General features: G+C 34.5%; 1 protein-coding gene across 1 annotated transcript in view; it reads left to right on the top strand.

Annotated features, from left to right (window-relative positions):
- Nucleotides 1-17104, top strand: part of LOC105532226 (lipid phosphate phosphatase-related protein type 5) — a 73482-nt gene extending 56378 nt beyond the window's left edge. The window contains exon 6 of the mRNA XM_011970317.1: nt 14248-17104. Within this exon, the coding sequence (XP_011825707.1) occupies nt 14248-14280 (33 nt within the window). The 3' untranslated portion in view covers nt 14281-17104. The remainder of the gene's footprint in view (nt 1-14247) is intronic.
- Nucleotides 17105-19250: the final 2146 nt, after the last annotated feature.

Genomic DNA, 19250 nt, shown 5'->3' with positions numbered 1-19250 from the left:
AAATATTGCCTTTTACATTTTTCTTCCACTTTATATCCCTTTAATTTTCTTTATTTGCTCCAAGGGAAAAAAATGTATATATAAAACAATAAAAATAATTAAATTTATTGTAGATACCATCTTCTTCCCACAGTCAAGGAAATTAAAGAAAACTTGTGAAATGAATGTCAGATGAAAGACAGCTGACACAATCAGGAATGTAATATAAGAAAACAAATAATGTCATGGTGGGATTAAAACTATACTAGAAACCATAAAGAACAAAGTTCACACTGGAAAAAGTTGTTGTTTATATTATTTTATAATTTAAAAAATGAGAATTAAATTGATATCTGAGAAAAGATCATAGATGTGGAGGACATACCACAGAAACCTAACGTGAATTATTGTATCTGAAGAAGATGACAAGTGGGGCAATAGCAATATTTAGAAATACACTTTAAAGGAACTTTTCTTCCAAATAAATACTTGAATCTTTAAGCTGGAAGGGTTAAAAGGATAAACAATAACTATTGAAATATGTATTGGAAAGTACAACTATTATATATCAGTATTTAAAAAAAAATTGTTCAGGGCTCACAGGGTAGGTTTTTATAGGTGATATTATAAATGTTGTTCTGAAAAAAAGCATGAGTAGCAGCACCTTGAAAGTTGGCCTGTTTTATGTATGAAATAAAATGTGACAATTCTTATTTTGTTCAAAAAATAAATAAATAAATAAATAAAAGTTTCATATTTTAAATTAAAAAAAGAAATATGTATTGGAATTAGATGTTTCTCAGTGAAATTTTTGAATTTCAGTACTCAAGAAAGAACCTTGTAAGTTCTATGATAGGTAGTAGTATTGTTCCCAGTTATTAGCTATTTCCTTCCTTAGGCAGAGTGTTCTTCCTACTCTAGTTACTTTGGACTTGGTCAATAACATGTGAATAGACCTGATATAAACTTCATTAATCAGAAACATGTAGAGCTATCATGAGTTTCTGCCAGTATTCTTGCCCCTGCCTTTTTGCAGGAAAAGATCATTTTCCAGACAAGTACTGCTGCCTCAGCCTGGGCTGTAAAATGGAAAGACAGGAGAAGCCAGCCTGCCTCCAACCTGTGGCCTAGAGCAGATTAAGAACCTGGCCAACAACATGTAGTATGAGGATGAAATAAGTATTATTGTTGGAAGTCACTGAGCCTTTGGGGTTGTTATACTATATATATACACACATATATATATATTTTATATATACAGTATATATATACAATATATATACACACACTAGGTAATACTATATACCTAGTGTGTGTGTGTGTATATATACACACACTGTATATAGCCACACACTGTATATAGCCACACACTGTGTATATACTAGGTATATAGCATTACCTAGTGAAAACTAATACAACCACAAAGACAGAAAGAGTTGTTGACCTATCCAAGGCTGACAGCATGCTGGTCTCAGACTTGTATCTGCATAACATTAGATGCAACATCTATCCTACTCTATCTTTTCTAGATGTAGTAATGTCTTCAGAATTTTCAAGGAATTAGTTCATGACGTAATCCTATTTCTACCCAAAAGGTCATTTAAGTATTAAAACAACCACAAAATATCAGCTCTACAAGAATTCAGGAATTAAACTACTCACAAAAAGGTACAGAAAATGTTTAGCAATTAACTGAGTAATACACCAATAACTAGAGATCAAATTAATATGAATGAATTGGCAGAAAGAATAGAAACCATTTCAATATAAAACTAGTAAAATTAAAACTAATTAGTAAAATAAAGTAACAAACTGTACAAAACTATAAAATTTAAGTAGAAGATATATAAGAAAAGAAAATTAAGATGACAAAATGAGATGAATTCTAGATAATACCAGCAAAAATGTAAAAATATAAAATTCTCCAGATTTCATAAAGGTGGGACTCATTATCAGTGCTTCATTCTTGGCATTGGTAACTAGAAAAAATGTTCAAGCATTGTAAAAAATAAGTTACCAAGAGTAGTTTAAAATGATTTACAAAAGGCCAATTACACAGTATAAAATATAAACAACACACATGTCAAAAAGTTGATGTCTATAATATAGAAAACAGCCTGACTGGTCAAGTTCATGAATAGGCAAATCATTAGAGAGCAAATACAATTAGGAAATAAATACATGGAAAAGTGTTCTGTGTGACCTTGGATGAAGGTGATGAAGGATGTTTTATACAACATTAAGAAGTTGATGTTTATGCTGTAAGCAACTGGGTACCTTCCAAAAAGGACTTCCTTAAAGTCCTTCCAAAAAGGACTTTAAGGAAGGAAAGGGCTTGTTCAGAGAGGAGAATAAGAGAGCAATATGAAAGAACAAAAGAATCTGAAAGGCTATCGTAAGAATCCAGTTGAATGCTGCAGATGATGCTTACTAGATCTCAGTAAAACCAAGCCATGTTATGCCATCGTGACTGGCCAGATGTCATTTGGCAAAGTCTGCTGTAAGGTGCTGATTTAGAGGACTTATCTCACCTCATGATTTACAGTAGAAAAGGGCTTCCAGCCAGAGTGTCACTAAGAAAACCATCCCTCTCCCCTACCCATAGTGTATGCTGATCCTCCATCTATGGCCTTTCCCTGTTCTTTCTTCACAGCTTCCTATCCTTTATAATTAACGGGTAAGGTGTGCACTGGCATTCCTTCCAGACAATCCTCATAGGACAGACTGCAGTCACCCCAGCAGCAAAGCACTGAGCTCTGTAGTCCTCTCTCTCCTGCCTGTGCTTATTCTCACGCCAAGGACCAATGCTGAGTCTATGAGACTGGCAGAGGTCAGCACAGGGAGATAATGTATGAATTATGCATTTTAACTGATGCCATATAGAAAATCTAGAAAAAAAGGCTTTATCTGGTAAAGGAACAAAAATACTTAAAAATAAATACAAGGATGAACAGGATTTGACAGAAAATGGGATATTTCCAGTAGATCTAAGGGAAATTAATATCCATATAGTTTTATTAAGGCAGGTACGACAGGCCACAATAACCACTCCTGGCTAATTTGAAAATGCTTTTTGAGAAAATGATTTTTTCCATCTAAACTCAGGCACTATTTTTTCTTAGGTTGATGTGCTCTTAATCAATTGAACCAAAGGGAATTCTCTCTTGCCAAAAAGAAAGGGAAAGTCATGATAGAAATAGTTCATAAGATTCAGTTTTATACCTAGGATAAGGGGCTTTTCACCAACCTACACTACCCCATGAAGCTCATCATGTAAAAGCACAGCCCTCTTAAGAGAAACATCAGCTGAATGACAGTGATAAGAAGTGATAATAGCTCCAAAAATTTAGAAATATTATAATGAGTATATACTATTACAGATGAAAATTGCCATGTTTAATTCCCATGGCAACTGCAAAAAAAAATTACATCGATAGGAATGTTCTGAAAGAGCTCCCGGTGACCCAAGGAATTGAACTTTACATTGATTGACTCTTTTGCAGATTTTATAAGATTACAGTGGTCATGGTGAAACGTGAAGTGGAATTTAGTCAGAGTGATGGGCGGACAGAGAGCTTGGATTTTGGAGCTAGGTTTGAAGCCTGGTGCAGCTGCATAATATTGAAGTGGAGTTAGACAAATCACTCCTCTCCTTATCTGAAGAATTGATCCAATGTTGGTTTCCCTGTAGGATAATTGTTGGAATTAACACATCACAGATAAACTTCTTGGCACATAGGTGCTTCACACAAGTTAGTTCCCTCCTGCAACAATAATTTCTTTAATGAGATTTTTTTTTTTAATTTCACACTAGGATACTCCTATACGAAGACTTCATGGATTTAAAAGTTTATACGAATTGTCTATTTCATACGTTGCACATATGCAGGAAATATTGTAGTATAAAATGTTGCATATATTAGTGTCATAGCAATAGCAAAACAATCCTGTAGTTTCTTGCCAAGACAAATATGATTATACATTACTGCGTTTCCTGTGATAAATTCCTTTGAGGTTTCAGAATGCTGTGCGTGAGTAACTCTAGCAATCTATTTAAGATTCAGTTGATTTTCTATAATGCAAATCTTTGTTTTACAGAGCTGCTGAACTGTAATATAAATGTTATATAGGACCTTGTCAAAACAATCTTATTAGTGATTAGATATTGGAATAGTTAGTGGAACTAAATATATTCATATGTAGGCATTTTTCTTTAAGCTTTGAGCATTTATGAAAAATATTTGAAGTAAATCAATATTTACATGCTATAATGTGTTCTCATTTGTAAAATTTAATTTTGTTTAAAAAAAGGAAATTGAAAGTAGAAGCTTAAAAATTTCCAACAGGCATCAACATTTTAGGTTAAAAATACTAGCATATTCTGTTATTATTTTGCCATATGTCATTTTCCTATTTATACTCCAGTGTACTCAGTATCTATTTTTCCATACTATTTATGAATTATTACGTACTACATGAAGAATAAAAGACAGCTTTTCCCCTCAGTTATCTAACAGGCCTTTTATAAAAGCATCTTTTATTAAATTACTTTGGAATATAGACTAGAAACTTTCTCATCTGATTTATGTGAATAAATATAGAATTGATGACTGTATCTTTAAATTATATGATTCATTCAGTCGTTAATTAAGGAGAGAATAATCAATGACAGATTTAAAAATCATTTCCAATGCACACATAATTAGTTACACATGGTTGGGAACCTGATCCCAGTCGTTCATCTCCCTCTTTTTTCAGGTCTGTTTCCTTATTGGGGACCATCCTGGAGACACTATGGAGGGCCTTCAAAATCAATCAGAGAATCACAGTTCTGTGAAAACATTTTGTTGAAAAAATATAAAATTGTATTTGACTAAAACTAGGTAAATAAGCAATGACTCAATTCACAGTTTTATGAAACAAGAAGTTTATTTTTCATAGTTTTGATTAAAGAAGCAATTAGTAAATAATTTGTAGGTATTTATGATCTGAAAATCTGAATAAGCCAAACAAAAAATGAATAGGAAGTATCTATAGGGTTATCACAATAATCAGAGCAAACATTTTCTTAAAATAACCTTCAAGACCCAATGAACGTGTGTGTGTGTGTGTGTTGAATACAGAATTTCCCTGTATATTTTATTGCTTTTATTCACATAACAATGCATCATAGACATATAATTTCAGATCAATAAATATAACAGTCATATCAGGAATAATATTAAAAGCTAATCTTCAATTATAGCTTAATATGTGCTTGGAATTATGCAGAGAACTTCACATATAAAATATGTGAAGTCATTTGAGTGTGTCTTATTTCCATTTTACGGAGAAAGCGACATAGGTTAAGTAATACACCCAAGGTCACACAACTAGTCTGTGTTCTGAAACAAGAATAGGAATCCTTACTTTCCATTTTCACAGAAATATGTTCCATATTTGTCACTTCAGAGCTCCAAATCATAATCACTGTGCTGCATAATAACATTGTGTTTTTAAAAGTTATAATCCATATATAAACCATTACATTTGTTAGACATAGATAATTGCTTCCACTTCCAATTTCCCACAATTATAAGTAATACTAAGGTAAATGTTCCTTAAATATATATTTTTCTAAGCTCAATTAATAATTTAAGATAAATTCATAGACATAGAAATGCTGAAACAGAGTATGAACACTTTTAAGGCTTTTGGTTGAATTCATATCCGTATGTTCTCACAACAGTGGAGAATATTGTTCTTCACAATCTTTACAATCTTATAGGCCAAAAATAATAACGTTCTCGTTTCAATTTATATTTTCGAATATTTTTCAATAAACTTATTTTGTATTTTTCTTTTGTACTGAAACAACCAGATGTTAAAACAATAATTCAATAACTGACAAACCAAATTTTAGACATGTCTTGGCCTTTAGACTTCATGTTATGGCTGGTGGTCCTAATTTTTTTAATTGGGATTTATTAAAGCATAATTTGCATCCTGTAACATCCTTTCTTGGCATATAGTTTTATGAGTTTTGATGAATGCCTACTTTCATGAAATTATCACCATAATCAAGTTAGATAACATTTCTGTGACTCCCAAATGTTTCTGCCTTCCCCTTTGTAGTCATCCCTCCTTCAATCTCCAACTTTGAGAAACCACTGATTTGTTTTGGTTCCTCGTGTTTTGCCATTCTCAGGATATTATATAAGTGGACTCATGCATTTTGAGTTTTTGAGTCTGACTTATTTGTTACATGCATCTGTAGTCTGTGTTTTTCCCATTTAATTGCTGACTAGTATCCTGTTGTGTGGATGCACCACAGTTTGTTTATCCATTTACCAATTGAAGGTTGGGTTATTTCCATTTTTGGCAATTATGAGTAAAGCTGATATAAACATTCACATACAGTTTTTTGTGAATACATATATTTTATTTCTTTTAGATAAATACCTAGCAGTGAGAATGCCAGGTTGTATGGTAAGCATATATTTACCTTTATAAAACATTTTTCAAGTTATCTGTGTCATTTCTAATGGCCCTTATGATTTTGAATGGTTCTGAAATGAATCTAGTTGTAGCTCATTCAGATTTTTATCAACTGGTGCCTTTTTGTGAAAATAAGCAAGTTTTTAAATGAGGAGTTTTAATCAACTCCTGGTTCTACAAGAATTTATCATGCACTTGGTCCATTATCCACATCCTCCGATTCTCCTCTGTCAAGTACTGTTAGGATGCTTATTTAGTAAATCTAAAGCATTTTAAAAAGTTAAAGGAAAATGAAATAACTAAGAAGAAGCCAATTTTATAGGTTAAAGTATTAGTATATGAAACAAGGCATGGATACAATTTACTGTTGAGTTACCTTATCATTATAATCAGATTTGTAATATATGAAATGTAACAAATATCAAATACGGAGCACTATGGTATGTCCCGTGGGGACAGAGAGAATTTTGTAATCATATACAGAAGATGATGATGACTATACCGGAGGAACACTTAAAGGGAGACCTTTAGCAATGCTTGAAGCAATGCAGCAGCAATGCTTGAAACATCATCTTAGGGGAGAGCTGCAGGACCATGAGCCAAGTGAGGGTGAAAGAGAAGAACCTTCCGGGTGGATAATCCAGTTCATGCAACGGTTTTGTTTAGCAGGCAAGATAAGGGCACAAGGGCAAGAAACTTGAAGATGCTGTTAAAGATTGATCATATGATCAACCATGGGGTCCAGAAGGAGTGAAAAAGAAGCAGAATTCATAAGGAGCGTGATAGACTGGATCAGATGGATAAATTAGTAGTCAGGAAGTTTCCTCATGGCCAAAGAAACCTTGTTGTGTGAGGGAGGTAAGACAGGAGGTAAGTTGGGATTTTACATTTCAAACATGATTACTGATTGAGAATATAGCTATGGATATGGGATAGAAGTGTGGTAGAGAGGAAGGTTATTATAGTTGAGGAAGTTAACAAACTTAGAAGACAAATACCATGAACACATTAGTATTAATAGACTTCCATGAAATTTCATGTCAATACATTTGGGAAACATTGAGTTAAAGTGAAACAAACAATTAGCTGGGTGTGGTGGTGTGCACCTGTAATCCCAGCTACTTGGGAAGCTGAGGCAGGAGAATCGCTTGAACCCAGGAGGCAGAGTTTGCAGTGATCTGAGATATTGCCATTGCACTACAGCCTGGGTGACAGAGCAAGATGCCATCTCAAAAAAAAAAAGATTGAAACAGGTATTTGTTGAAGGTCTTCTTAACACCTTTATGCATTTTGCAGCTTTAAGCATGACATATAATGTGCAGTTAATGTCAAAAGGCTTGAATTCAAAGATGTACTTTTTGGAATTATTCAAGTTCACTGATTTTTTTAAGCAATACTCTTTTGCCACTGAAAGGATAGCATCTTAAAGAAGGAATTGATTTTACATCCCAGATAATGCTTACTTCATTAATCACTTTTCTTTAACTTTAGGCCGTGGTACTCAGACTGGCATAAAAGACAATCCATTGCTTGTGGCATTTGCAAAAAGAGAAGATATCTGGGTTTCATACCAAGACATTCTGATCCAGAAGGCCTGGGCTTGGGCCCCAGGAGTTGTACTACATCAGGCATATCAGGTGATCTGGATTTAGAGCCAGCACTTGATCTGGATACAGCTGGGCCTGCAGAACCTCTCACACAGTGGTTCTCAATATTGGCTGTATATTACAATCATCCAGAGAGCCTTTAAAAATTCCAGTAACCAGGCCATGCCTCATACCAATTAAATCCTGGTCTCTGGGGTTGCATCAGTATTTTCTTAAAGATCCTGATGATTCCAGCATGAAGCCACAGTAGAGAATCAGTGCCTCTAAAGATTTGGTGTGAAAAGCCTTAAGCTTCTTTGGCTTCTCAGGACTTGGAAATACTTCATAAGATCTGTAACTAATGCTCTCATAAAAATTGGGCCTGCCTCTGATTTAATTATCAGAGAAAGCTGCCTAGAGATTCTTTCAGAAGGTAGCTGTGTTAGCTCTTTTCTCTGAATTGTAAAAAAAAAAAAAAAAAAAAAAAAAAAAAAAGGAAACTTCTTAATGGAAACAAAACTCTGAACCAATATAAAACTCTGAACTGAAACAGAACCACTATATAGAAAGGTTAAAAATCCCCCCAAAATGTCACCTTTCCCAAGAAAACTTTGGTTCTGTCCCATGATAGCTTTTATGTCTCCAGCTTCTTAAAACAACAAGAAATTGCTGAACATAAATTTTAGAATCAGTTTCACAGCTTCAAATCTGAATTTAACCAATGTCTTCTTAAATGGTTTTAACATTGTTTCTCTTTACTAAAATACCAACTTCACAAGCTAGCAGAAGGAAAACAATGTGACAAAGTAGAACCTTCCAACACATACTCCATATACTCTGCTTTTTTCCTCTCTTCTGCTCACTTTCCCTTCTTTAAAGGACACAATGAAGGAAGCAAATGAATGAGTTAAAGAAGCAAATTGCAAAATAAACAGGGACAATATTCGAGATCATGACATCCACCTATCTTTTCCTGATGCAATGTAGGCTGTGTCAGAATTGTTGATTAATTTATTGGACCATTAGTCCTTCTCCAGAATCCTTAGTGTCAGATGTTTTTACAGAATTCAAAATATTTTATATTTTAGGAATATGCATATTCAGTTACACAAGTAGTGTCTGGAGCAACAATTGTAATCACAGATGAGAATTTCTGCAGCAAAACAGTGTGTAAATTGCCTCACAACAGATCAGGTTTTGCCACCAAATTAGTTTGCACCAATCTTAAAAGGAACATTTTTTGAGTTTTAAAGTTTGTTTGGATATGAGCATTGCAGATCGGTAGAATAGTGTATTTTATATTCAGATAGTGAGCTTTATTTGTAAAATTCTAACCAATTAAAAATTATTTATTTATTTTACTTTTTCTTTTTTTAACTTTCCTTTTTAGCTTGTGACTTTTATTAGTAACTATAAATAAATGATGAATATGTTTGAGTAGGGACAGGGACCCTTGTGTCTATAATCCCATTTAATCTTAATAAAAATCCATTCAAAAAGTATGTATTCTTACCTCTATTTCACAGATGAGAAAGCTGGGTCTGTGAAAGGTTAAATTGCTTGCTAAAATTTCAGTTGTGATGGAGACCACATTTAAACACTTGACATTCAGACGACTTGACTGCAAAGACCACTGTACCACACAGCTTCGTCGGCAACAGAGTCAAAGACATAAATCATTGCATGAAAGACAGATGCACAGATCCCATTTTATGTTTAGGTTAAAAACCTATGCTGATCGTTGATAGCCTCTGCTATTCAAACACAAAAGCTTTTCATCATCAATCATCTTGAAAGAATGAAACTGGAATAATATTTAATCTCAGCATTTGGCCTAACAATGTAACAACATAGAACTTTAAATAAACTAGTACTTTGAATAAATTAAGTCAATGTTTAAATAAACATTTAAGTAATATGTAAAACACCTTTTGTAGGTGTGCCGAAATCAACCTATTGAGAATGGTGAAGAAGAAAATTCACAGGAAAGGTCTTTTAAAGACTGTCTTGCCAGGCTCTTCAGCTGGATAATGGGAATAAGCCACTGTGAACACCTTCAATTAAGGCAATAAACGTATGTGCGCTGGAGCGCACTGGTGTTGGAATTGGGTTGCAAAGCTAAGACAAATGCAGAAAAATGTGTCCTTCTGTGCAGGTTTTCCTTACAACCAAAAGCAATATAGGAACTAGAGCTTTTGGTTGCTGCTGCTGTTGTTATTATTATTAATCTTTCAAATACATATTATTTTTCTACCATTAATATGAATTTAGCATTCCTTAACTAAGAAGCCATTAACAATGGCATTTTGCTTGTATTCCTATAGCTGTAATTCCAAACACTTCCCTGGAGTGCTCTTTTTGCATTTTCCCACACTTTTCCCATGATTTGTTGATTGTTGAGTGACGGATATTGCCAGATGGCAAGTCATCACCAAAGTTTCACATCATTAATCATGACAGTTTTGTCTTAAGTAACATTTTTTAAAATTACAGACTGTATTTTCTATGTGGAGGTATAGAATAAATAGTAAAACAGAGATTTTCATGCAGAACTTAGAGCTTTTAAAAATGGACATGCTATAGAGACTTTCAAATTTATTAAATTTAAGTATCCAGTACAACTTTCCAGAAACAAAGTGTTTGCTTTCCCTTGTGACCCCTGCACTCAAGGATCAGACTCAGTATTTTGCTCACTGGTTTGCCGTGCACCTGAGTGAACACTTTCTAATGGATGTTTCATGTAGCATATTCTGATCTTCAGCTATTTGGGGTCAAACTTTGTCATCTCCATGGTAAGCCTCTGTTAATGTAATTGCAGAAAGTACTGGGAATTGTGACAGTACATTTTATGACCACTTTCATCTCACAATTCTGAATAGAACTTTTAAGCATGAGTTTTTTGGTTTGCCTACCGCTTTTTTGCACTATCATCTAATAAGATTTAGTGTTGCATATTAAGAATTTAGCCATATTGAAAAAGAAAAACACTTGATCAACTACTTTGCCTCGTAGGCAGTCCATTTCTCAAGACAACAATCTGAAAATATTAAACACAATTCTGGTTTTCCATGTTACTGGGAAAAATGCTTCTGGGAAGTGAATAGACAGTAACTTCCTGCACAGGAATTAGGCCATCTGTGTATTTCAAATTATGCATGTACATACACCTTGGTAATGTAAGTTGTATAATGTAGCATCATATAATAGATTCTTATAAAAGGACCTCCAGTAATTATCTTGGCCCTTCTTTAGATTCCTTCAGGGAAAATCACCCCTGTGCCAGAAAAGAATTAAACTTAAAAAAAAAAAAAAAAACTACTGAGATAAATAATCCATCTCTTTCATTTATGACATAGGTTAATTTGCTCTTAAACAGTAAAGTGAATGAACAGAAGCTCTCTGATATGTCTGTACACTCCTGTCATGTACTATGATTAAATTTCTCCTTAATTTTCTCTTCCTAGGCACAGTCACTTCAGTGTTTTATTTTCATCTGTTTGTCTGCTAACCACAACTACCTTAAAATAATGAGCCCCAAGCAGGATACTTCTAATCCCAGTGAAATAGGAAAAAATGAAGTCATCTCAGAAGTGAAAACTTAAGTGATGTGAAATGGAAAAGCTGCTAATTTGGGGGAGGGGGCAAGAATTTTCCCTAGAATCCTGGGATCTAAAAATGAAGTCAGTCTAGAAATTAACTGTTGTTCTTGTAGTTTAACTTGGTAATATTTTGGCATAGGAAAAGACTAATATGGCTTAAAATTTATGGGCAGTTAAAGGGAGATATAGTGATCACTGAAGCATGTGATTTTAAATGCTAAGACTGAATTCCAGTATTTTCTAGATCTCAATAGCTCACCTACAATTATACATTCCATGCCTCATTATTAAGGTTTCTTAGTCTGTTTTGTGCTGCTATAACAGAATACCACAAACTGGGTAATTTATGAGGAGCTGAAATGTGTCAGCTCAGGATTCCGGAGGCTGGGAAGTCCTAGGTCAAGGTGCTCACACCTTCTTGCCGCATCATAACATAGTGGAAGCACAAAAAGAGGGAACAAGAGAGAAGGGGACTAAACTTGCTTTTTTATAACAAACCCTGACCTATGATAAAGGCATTAATTCATTCATGAGGGCAGAACCCTAGAGGTCTAATCACCTCCCATTAGGCCCCACCTATCAACACTGTTACCTTAGAGATTAAGTTTCCAACATGTGCATTTTAGTGGACACATTAAACCACAGTATAGGGTGACTTTATATTACTATTTGGGACAATCCTCATTTAAGCCTGTTGTCCTTGTGTAGTATTAGCACCCTTTCCCCCCTTCCACATGTCCATATTTAGATGATAAATTATATGGTCACCTTACAGTTATTACAGTTTTCTTTGTCATACTCTCCAGCTTGCACTGTGCACTTGGTTTTTCCTCTATTTCTGTCAGGCTGTGCACTGATCATCAGTGGTTTGCTTCTGATTATTTCTCTGTTTATTAAAGTCCTTTAATGTGTATTTAATTCTGCCTTCCAGATTGGTGGTTGTCCCCTTAAGATCATCTTCAGCAAACTTAATGAGCCTTGCAAACCCTCCCTTCATTATCTGGGTCAATGGGAACACTGAGGCCAATGCCAGTGGCCTTTGGGACACCACCCATGTTCTTTCTTACCTCACTTATTTTCTCTCTACTGCCCCTTATTGACCCTTTTTCTACCCACCAGTTGTCACTGACTGATTAATCTTTAATTTCTATCTTAACATCTTTCCAGAAATTATGTTGGTCTAGATCCTAGTAAGAAGTGTGATGTTCATGAGGGTTTTGTGCTGAAACACTCTATATCAAATTGCATTTTCTCAGTCACTGGTTTCAAGTACCCGTGGGGCCACTGGAAATAAAACTGTGATGTATGATTTCCACAGTTCTTATTGTTTTAATTCAATTATAGTGCATTATATAACTCTGACAAGTCATCTTTACCCTAAAGTCATGCCTGAGCTTTTGTAAGGAGAGCAAAAGAAAACTTAGAGATGAGCTACTGAATGTTCGGGCATTTTCATCATGCATTTTAAAATGGGAAATAAAGTTTCTAAAGTGTTACCAGGAGTTAGTGAAAAACTCAGCATGCTCTGCTCACTCCTGATTCTTACTAATTTTGTTTTTCTCTAGTATTAAGTGGGTCAAGCCTAGAAGATAATGCCCTAAATTGTAATCAGTGAGATTCCTTTTGTGTGGTTTAATATGCCTAAATTCAATGAAAATGAATTTTAATTTTTTTACACACATTTTAAATATGTTTTGATGAATTAAAATACTTAAACTTGAAAAAAGCTACATGTATGTTGAGAAAATTTTATGGCGTACATTCATCATATGAAATTCTGTTTATGATATCATTTATTATTAAAAAGCCAATGCAAAAGCCATACAAAAACTACACAAAACACATTTAAAATGGGTAGTATGATGGTAGAACCCTTTTGTAATGTTGATGTTAGTTGTTGGGGCTGTCAGTCACGTTAGATCTTGACATAAGCCCATATGTAGCATGATTAATTATGTAATAGTAGTTTTTCATTGCAATACTTCAGCAGGCATAACATGGCCTGTTTCATGCCTGAATCTATTTAAATACTAGCCATTCCACAGAGCTTCTTTGTACATAATTCTGTTGCTTTCCAAAAAAAAAAAAAAAAAGGCTCTGTAAAGAATTCTATGGTAGAGGTAAACAACAGAGACCACAGTCTGGAGTCAGGATTCATGCATCAAAAATGAAGTGTTTAAGTAGATTTTTGTCAACTAGCAAATGCCATTTTAGTCAGCATTTCACCACCTCATTCTACACCATCTGTCTCTCAGGGAGCAATTAATCTGAAACTCCAACATGCAGCATTAAAATTCCATTAACACTGAACAGAATATTAACGTGTCTGGCATTGCCATTTTTATCTTTTCAAATTTCAGAGTTAATTTTGAATAAAGCAGATATAACATTTTAATCTATTTGGATAATTAAGATTATTGAATAAAATATGTAATTAGCAGCGAAAATTATGTACTAATACATAAAACTTAGTTTAATAATGCTGGATGTTTTGGCAACTTCAACATTCAGCATATAAGCTAATGATTATTTGTAAAGGTACTACATGTTTTACAAAGCTAATGTTCCCAAGCCTCTCACTTTGTCATTCCTTTTTCTTTTTGCAGAACCACATCACTGCCTTCGCAGAAGTCACATGATATTGAAGCAGATGGTTTTTCACTGCATTGGACATCATCCCTTTTTACCATCCACTCATAACACCCAAAGTTTGTTTGATTGCAAAGGAAGTTTATAACGTTGTTTAATATTTTTTATAATTTTAAAATCAATGTCCACCTATCTGTTTCCCCCACTAGACTGTGAGCTCCTCGAGGGCAGGATTGTCTTTCTTTTTTCTGTGTCCCCAGCACTTACAACAAAACCTAGCACAAAGTAGGTGTTCAACAAAAATGTGATGACCAAATGAACAAAATCCTTCAATAAAACATTCACTTTAGTTTCTCACAGAATCACTGCAATTATGTTAAGAGAAACCTCTACATAAATCGTATTTGTATAGAAAACCTTCTATTTTGGGCTAGTTTTTTTTTTTTTTAATTTTCATATATCTAGTCAGCAGTATGCCATGTTTAATTTGAAGTGGACTTTGAAAGTCATGGGGGTTTTTATTTTATTATTCAGCATGACATTATTTCCATTCTAACATTTCAGTGTGTGAAATTCCTTTTAGAAAGTATGTTCTATAGTAAAATAATGTTTCCACATTATATTATGTTATATTTCACTTAAAATACCATTCATACTATACATTCTAAGACTGGTGCTTCTGCTTTTGAAGGGGAAAATGCCAATTTTTACTGTAATAAGTAATGTATCATAATTAAAAATTATTTATTTGGACTTCTTCTCCTGACAATTGTGGCTTAATTCAAGACTTGTTTTTGAATGCAGGCAGTATTTAGGATAGCTTAAATCAGGAAATTCAGCACTGGTCCCTTATTATTGAGTAATTTCCCATGAGTAGCAGTGTCTCAAGAGTGGTCAAAGGCTCCATTCTTAGGCTTTTTTACTACTAAAGATTCTACATAATTTAAACGGGAAAGAACTATACCCTGACACATAATTTAAATTATATAAATGCTAGAAATATGGTTAATGTATTTTACTTTGCATTTGTGTAGTACTTTATAGTTTACAAAGTATATTTACACCAACTATTTTATGTAATCCTCATAATAACCTGGTATAAACATGAAGAGTATGGCTTTATTTTTACAGATAAGAAAAATGAAGCCACGACAGGGTAAATAACATGCCAAATCACAAACTAGTAAGAGACATAGTTGAAGCCTAAATTCAGGTTTTCTGACCCTGAACTCATATTCCTTTCTAATATAGCACAGCTGTCACATTTTGGACATTGAGGCCTTTCAGAGCTCAGTAGAATCCTGGGCAACTACCTATGGTTCAAAAAATAAAGAAATGCCAGAATACAATTATGAAAGCTCTGCTGTACTTTAAATGTTTGTTTTAAGAATGAACAGTTTGCAAATACACAACTATATAATAATTGTAATCCAGTTTTAAAATAACGAATATCAAGAGTCTAGATGTGAGGCTCTTTGTAAAAGAGAAGCCTAAACTCAACATCTCTCCTTCCACCCTCACCCTCAGGCCCCAGCCTCCCACTCAGGAGAGGGCCCAAGGGACATACCTTACATTTAGCATGTGGAATTACAGATTAAAATCACCATTAATATAAGGAAGGCAAACTCCTCAACAATAACTTTGCAGTAATTAAAACTACCCTAAGTAACTTTAGCTTATATGGCAAAGTAACTTTGGCAGTAATTGACTGAAATGAATCTTTCTAAACTTTACAGTACTAAAGAAAGCAAACTTTTAATTTTCTCTGTAATTTCAACAGAGATCAGCAAATAAATATAACCAAAGATTGACCATTACTCCCCAAATAGATTTTATTTGCCCATTTCTATCACGGTGGAAGCTAAAACACTTCTAGTAGAGCCAAAAAGAAAAGAAAATCCAAATTTCTACTAATTTCAGACCTCTAGAGCAATTCAGTCCTGTTGGAAATTTAGAACATGAAGAAACTTTGAATGTCCTGACCCTCTTTAAAGACTTTTTAGGCAATAACAGTAATAGGGAATTCACTTATTGAGAATGAAAGTGAAGGGGATGATCATAATGTCTTAGAAAGCTAGATTACTAGTAAGGCTTCCAGAGTTTTATCAGTTCTATTGATTGTACGTCAGACTTCCAAGGAGCCAACCAGGAATATTTTTCCTGTTGGAAGCCTTGCCTATATATTCCCGTGTCAAGGTTGCTTCTTTGCACCTTGCTAAACCTGATCTGAATGCAAGTGTTATAAATTCTTCAAAAACTCAGATTTAACCCAGAACCAGAGTAAAGTCACCTCTACTATTTACACATCATGGGCTCAAGATTGTACAGTGAGTGATGCTGTCATGAAGAAAATTCAGATGAAAAAGGCAAGATACATGTGAATAAGGCAAAAGCCAGAAAATAGCCCTTATTCATGATGCTATTACTGAGAATAATGAAAATCGTATTTCAGAAAACATTAATATGTAAATATGTACATATGTAGGCTAGTAAAAGCAGGCAAACACATATCTTTCTGATAAAGACATCTCCTTTTTATTCTACTTACTTGGGGCCCAGGTCAGTGTAATTTGGTCAACTTGAAAATTTCAGTAGTCTCTGTTTGCATGGCAGAAATTCTGCACATGTTTTATCTGATTCCTATGATAACTTAAAAGGCTCTTTTATGTTAAAAGAGAGGTGAATCTTCTTTGACAGACTTTGTATTTTCCACTTCTAACTGGGCCTCTCTTTTCTCAGGATCTATCCTAGCCAAATATCTCAGTTACATTTACCATACAGTTTCCTTTGTGAAAGAACAGTAGGGGAGGAAATAATTCTCTGCTGTGTATTGTATTTTTCAAATAAAAATTTAAAAATTCGATTGAAAACTGATTTTTGACTTTGTGATATATTGGTCTTGATAGTGGGTAGAGGAATAAGGAATGCTTGTTAATATGCATGAAAGAATTCTCAGAGTGACTGAAGAATGTTTGGAAATGGATCACAATGGATCAGATTAGACCAGTTCCTTGGACAGCTCAATTACCCTCTGCATCTCGTGGACCATCCTGGGATCTTACTAACGTCCTTATTTCCAAATCACAACTCCCTAGAAACTATTTGAGACACTGAGCGGGTATATGATCCACTGTATAGGCTCACTTCTATGTTGAGCAAAGCATTTAAGATTGGATGTAAATTAGCATACTCCTGCCTCTAAGGCACCATTTATTACATTTTGATTGCATGCTCTAAAAAGTTGCCCTGGAAATATACCAAATGGTTCTATTTATGCTTTGAAAATATTGATCTCAAAATTCGCCAGGCATGGGCTTTCTAATGAATTTTCCAAATTACAGTTCTTTTAGAATATCAATTAAGGGAATTTCCTCCAGACTTTAAGTGAATGAATCTCTTTTAAGAAAAATGAGAGTATTCAAATTACTCTTTCCTGTCCACTTTAGATTATAGTCTGATCTTAGCCTAATAGAGCCTCAGGACATGGCCAACATTGAATAAAATAATAAGTCTGCTCTCTTTACCCCAAGTCTTATGAGCTATGAATGGATCATAGCATCTAAATTCTAAACTCAGATTCCTGTCTTTCAAATCTGTGGCCTTGCTCACAAAGGAGCTTCAGATAAGAAAATATAGATGAGTGGACACAACCGCCTTTAGTATTCACAGGAAAACTCAAAGCTTTGTCTCAAAGGTCTCATTCTTTAGACGAGTGATACGGACAGGTGCCATCCTCTGGTATGATTACCTTCATATTATTTCATTTATAAATGTGTTCTCATTTTTGCATGGAAACTCTTATTGCTTGCAGAAAAAGAATTATTTTTTCTTAGGAGGAGGAAAAATGAAATTTTAATTGAATTTTGTTTTAAAGGAAAACCTTTTCAAAATGGTGAGATGTTTTGAACATTAATCAGGTATCTCTAGATGTATTGCTCCTTGTCAAGAAGCACTTTCAGCCTTCATTCATTTGGCGTATTTATTGAGTGATCCTGTGAAGCAGATAATTTTCAATGTGCTGACTAAACAGTGCATAGAAGGATCTGGCCTCTGCCCTTCCAGATTGTACACTTCAGCAGCTCTGGTGATGGAGCTGTAAGAGATCTCTTTTAAGTTCAAGTAGGAGAACTGGCTTGGAGTTAATCTGCTGCTGAGGACTAAAGAAAGGGCATTTTTATAGATTACAACAGCAGCTAGGTTAATTTAAGAAAACAAAAAGCAGTGCCTCCATAAACAATATTGTATTATTCAACTATTGGTAATTTTTAAAACCCTAAAATTCTATATAATGAGCGTTACTATCCTTCATAAGTCTATGGTTCATCTGAGTCGCTTTTCTGGTCTGAGCTGAAGTTTTCATGCAGCCATGATCGTGTTGGGAGGCTCTGGCCGATCTTCACTGGGCTGTTCATATATGGGAGTCATCTGGCTGTATGGTGGTCTAGGATGGCTTCTCTTGGAATAACTTCATTTTTCTCTATGTGGTCTCTCAAACTCCAACAGGCTAGGTAGGCTCTGTGGCAGAATGGGCTGAGAGAGTAGAGGCATGCAAGGCAGTAGCACATTGTCACTTGGCCATCTCAGTCAATTGGTCAAGGCAAGTCCCAAGGCCAGTCAGATTTAAGAAGTGAGGGAGGAGCTACAAAGTCACATTACAAAGAGGTGAACACAGAGATGGGTGGAGAACAAGGGCCATTTTTGCATTCAGTATATCATACACTTTTACTGCTGCTAAACTTCTTCAAGCAGTACTCCCCAGAGTTGAGTTCCTAACTTGTCCAGTACCGATTTATTCTGATAAACATGAGAAATCCACAAATGACAATAGAAAGCAAGCTTGTTGTAACTGTAAAATACTGGCCATGCCACCAATCACCGAGGACATTCCAAAATGCCTTTGTGATGGCTGTCTAGAGAACTGTCTGTCCAGCACCTGACAGCAACAGGGAGCTTGCTGAAGTTTTGTCTACAAATTTCCTAGATCTTCTTCAATAGGCAATAATGAAGGAAGAGAGCATAA

The sequence above is a fragment of the Mandrillus leucophaeus genome, unplaced genomic scaffold, assembly GCF_000951045.1.
Source record: "Mandrillus leucophaeus isolate KB7577 unplaced genomic scaffold, Mleu.le_1.0 Scaffold940, whole genome shotgun sequence".
Taxonomy (NCBI): domain Eukaryota; kingdom Metazoa; phylum Chordata; class Mammalia; order Primates; family Cercopithecidae; genus Mandrillus; species Mandrillus leucophaeus.
Note: the sequence above shows the minus strand (reverse complement) of the source record. Positions and strands in the feature narration are given on the sequence as shown.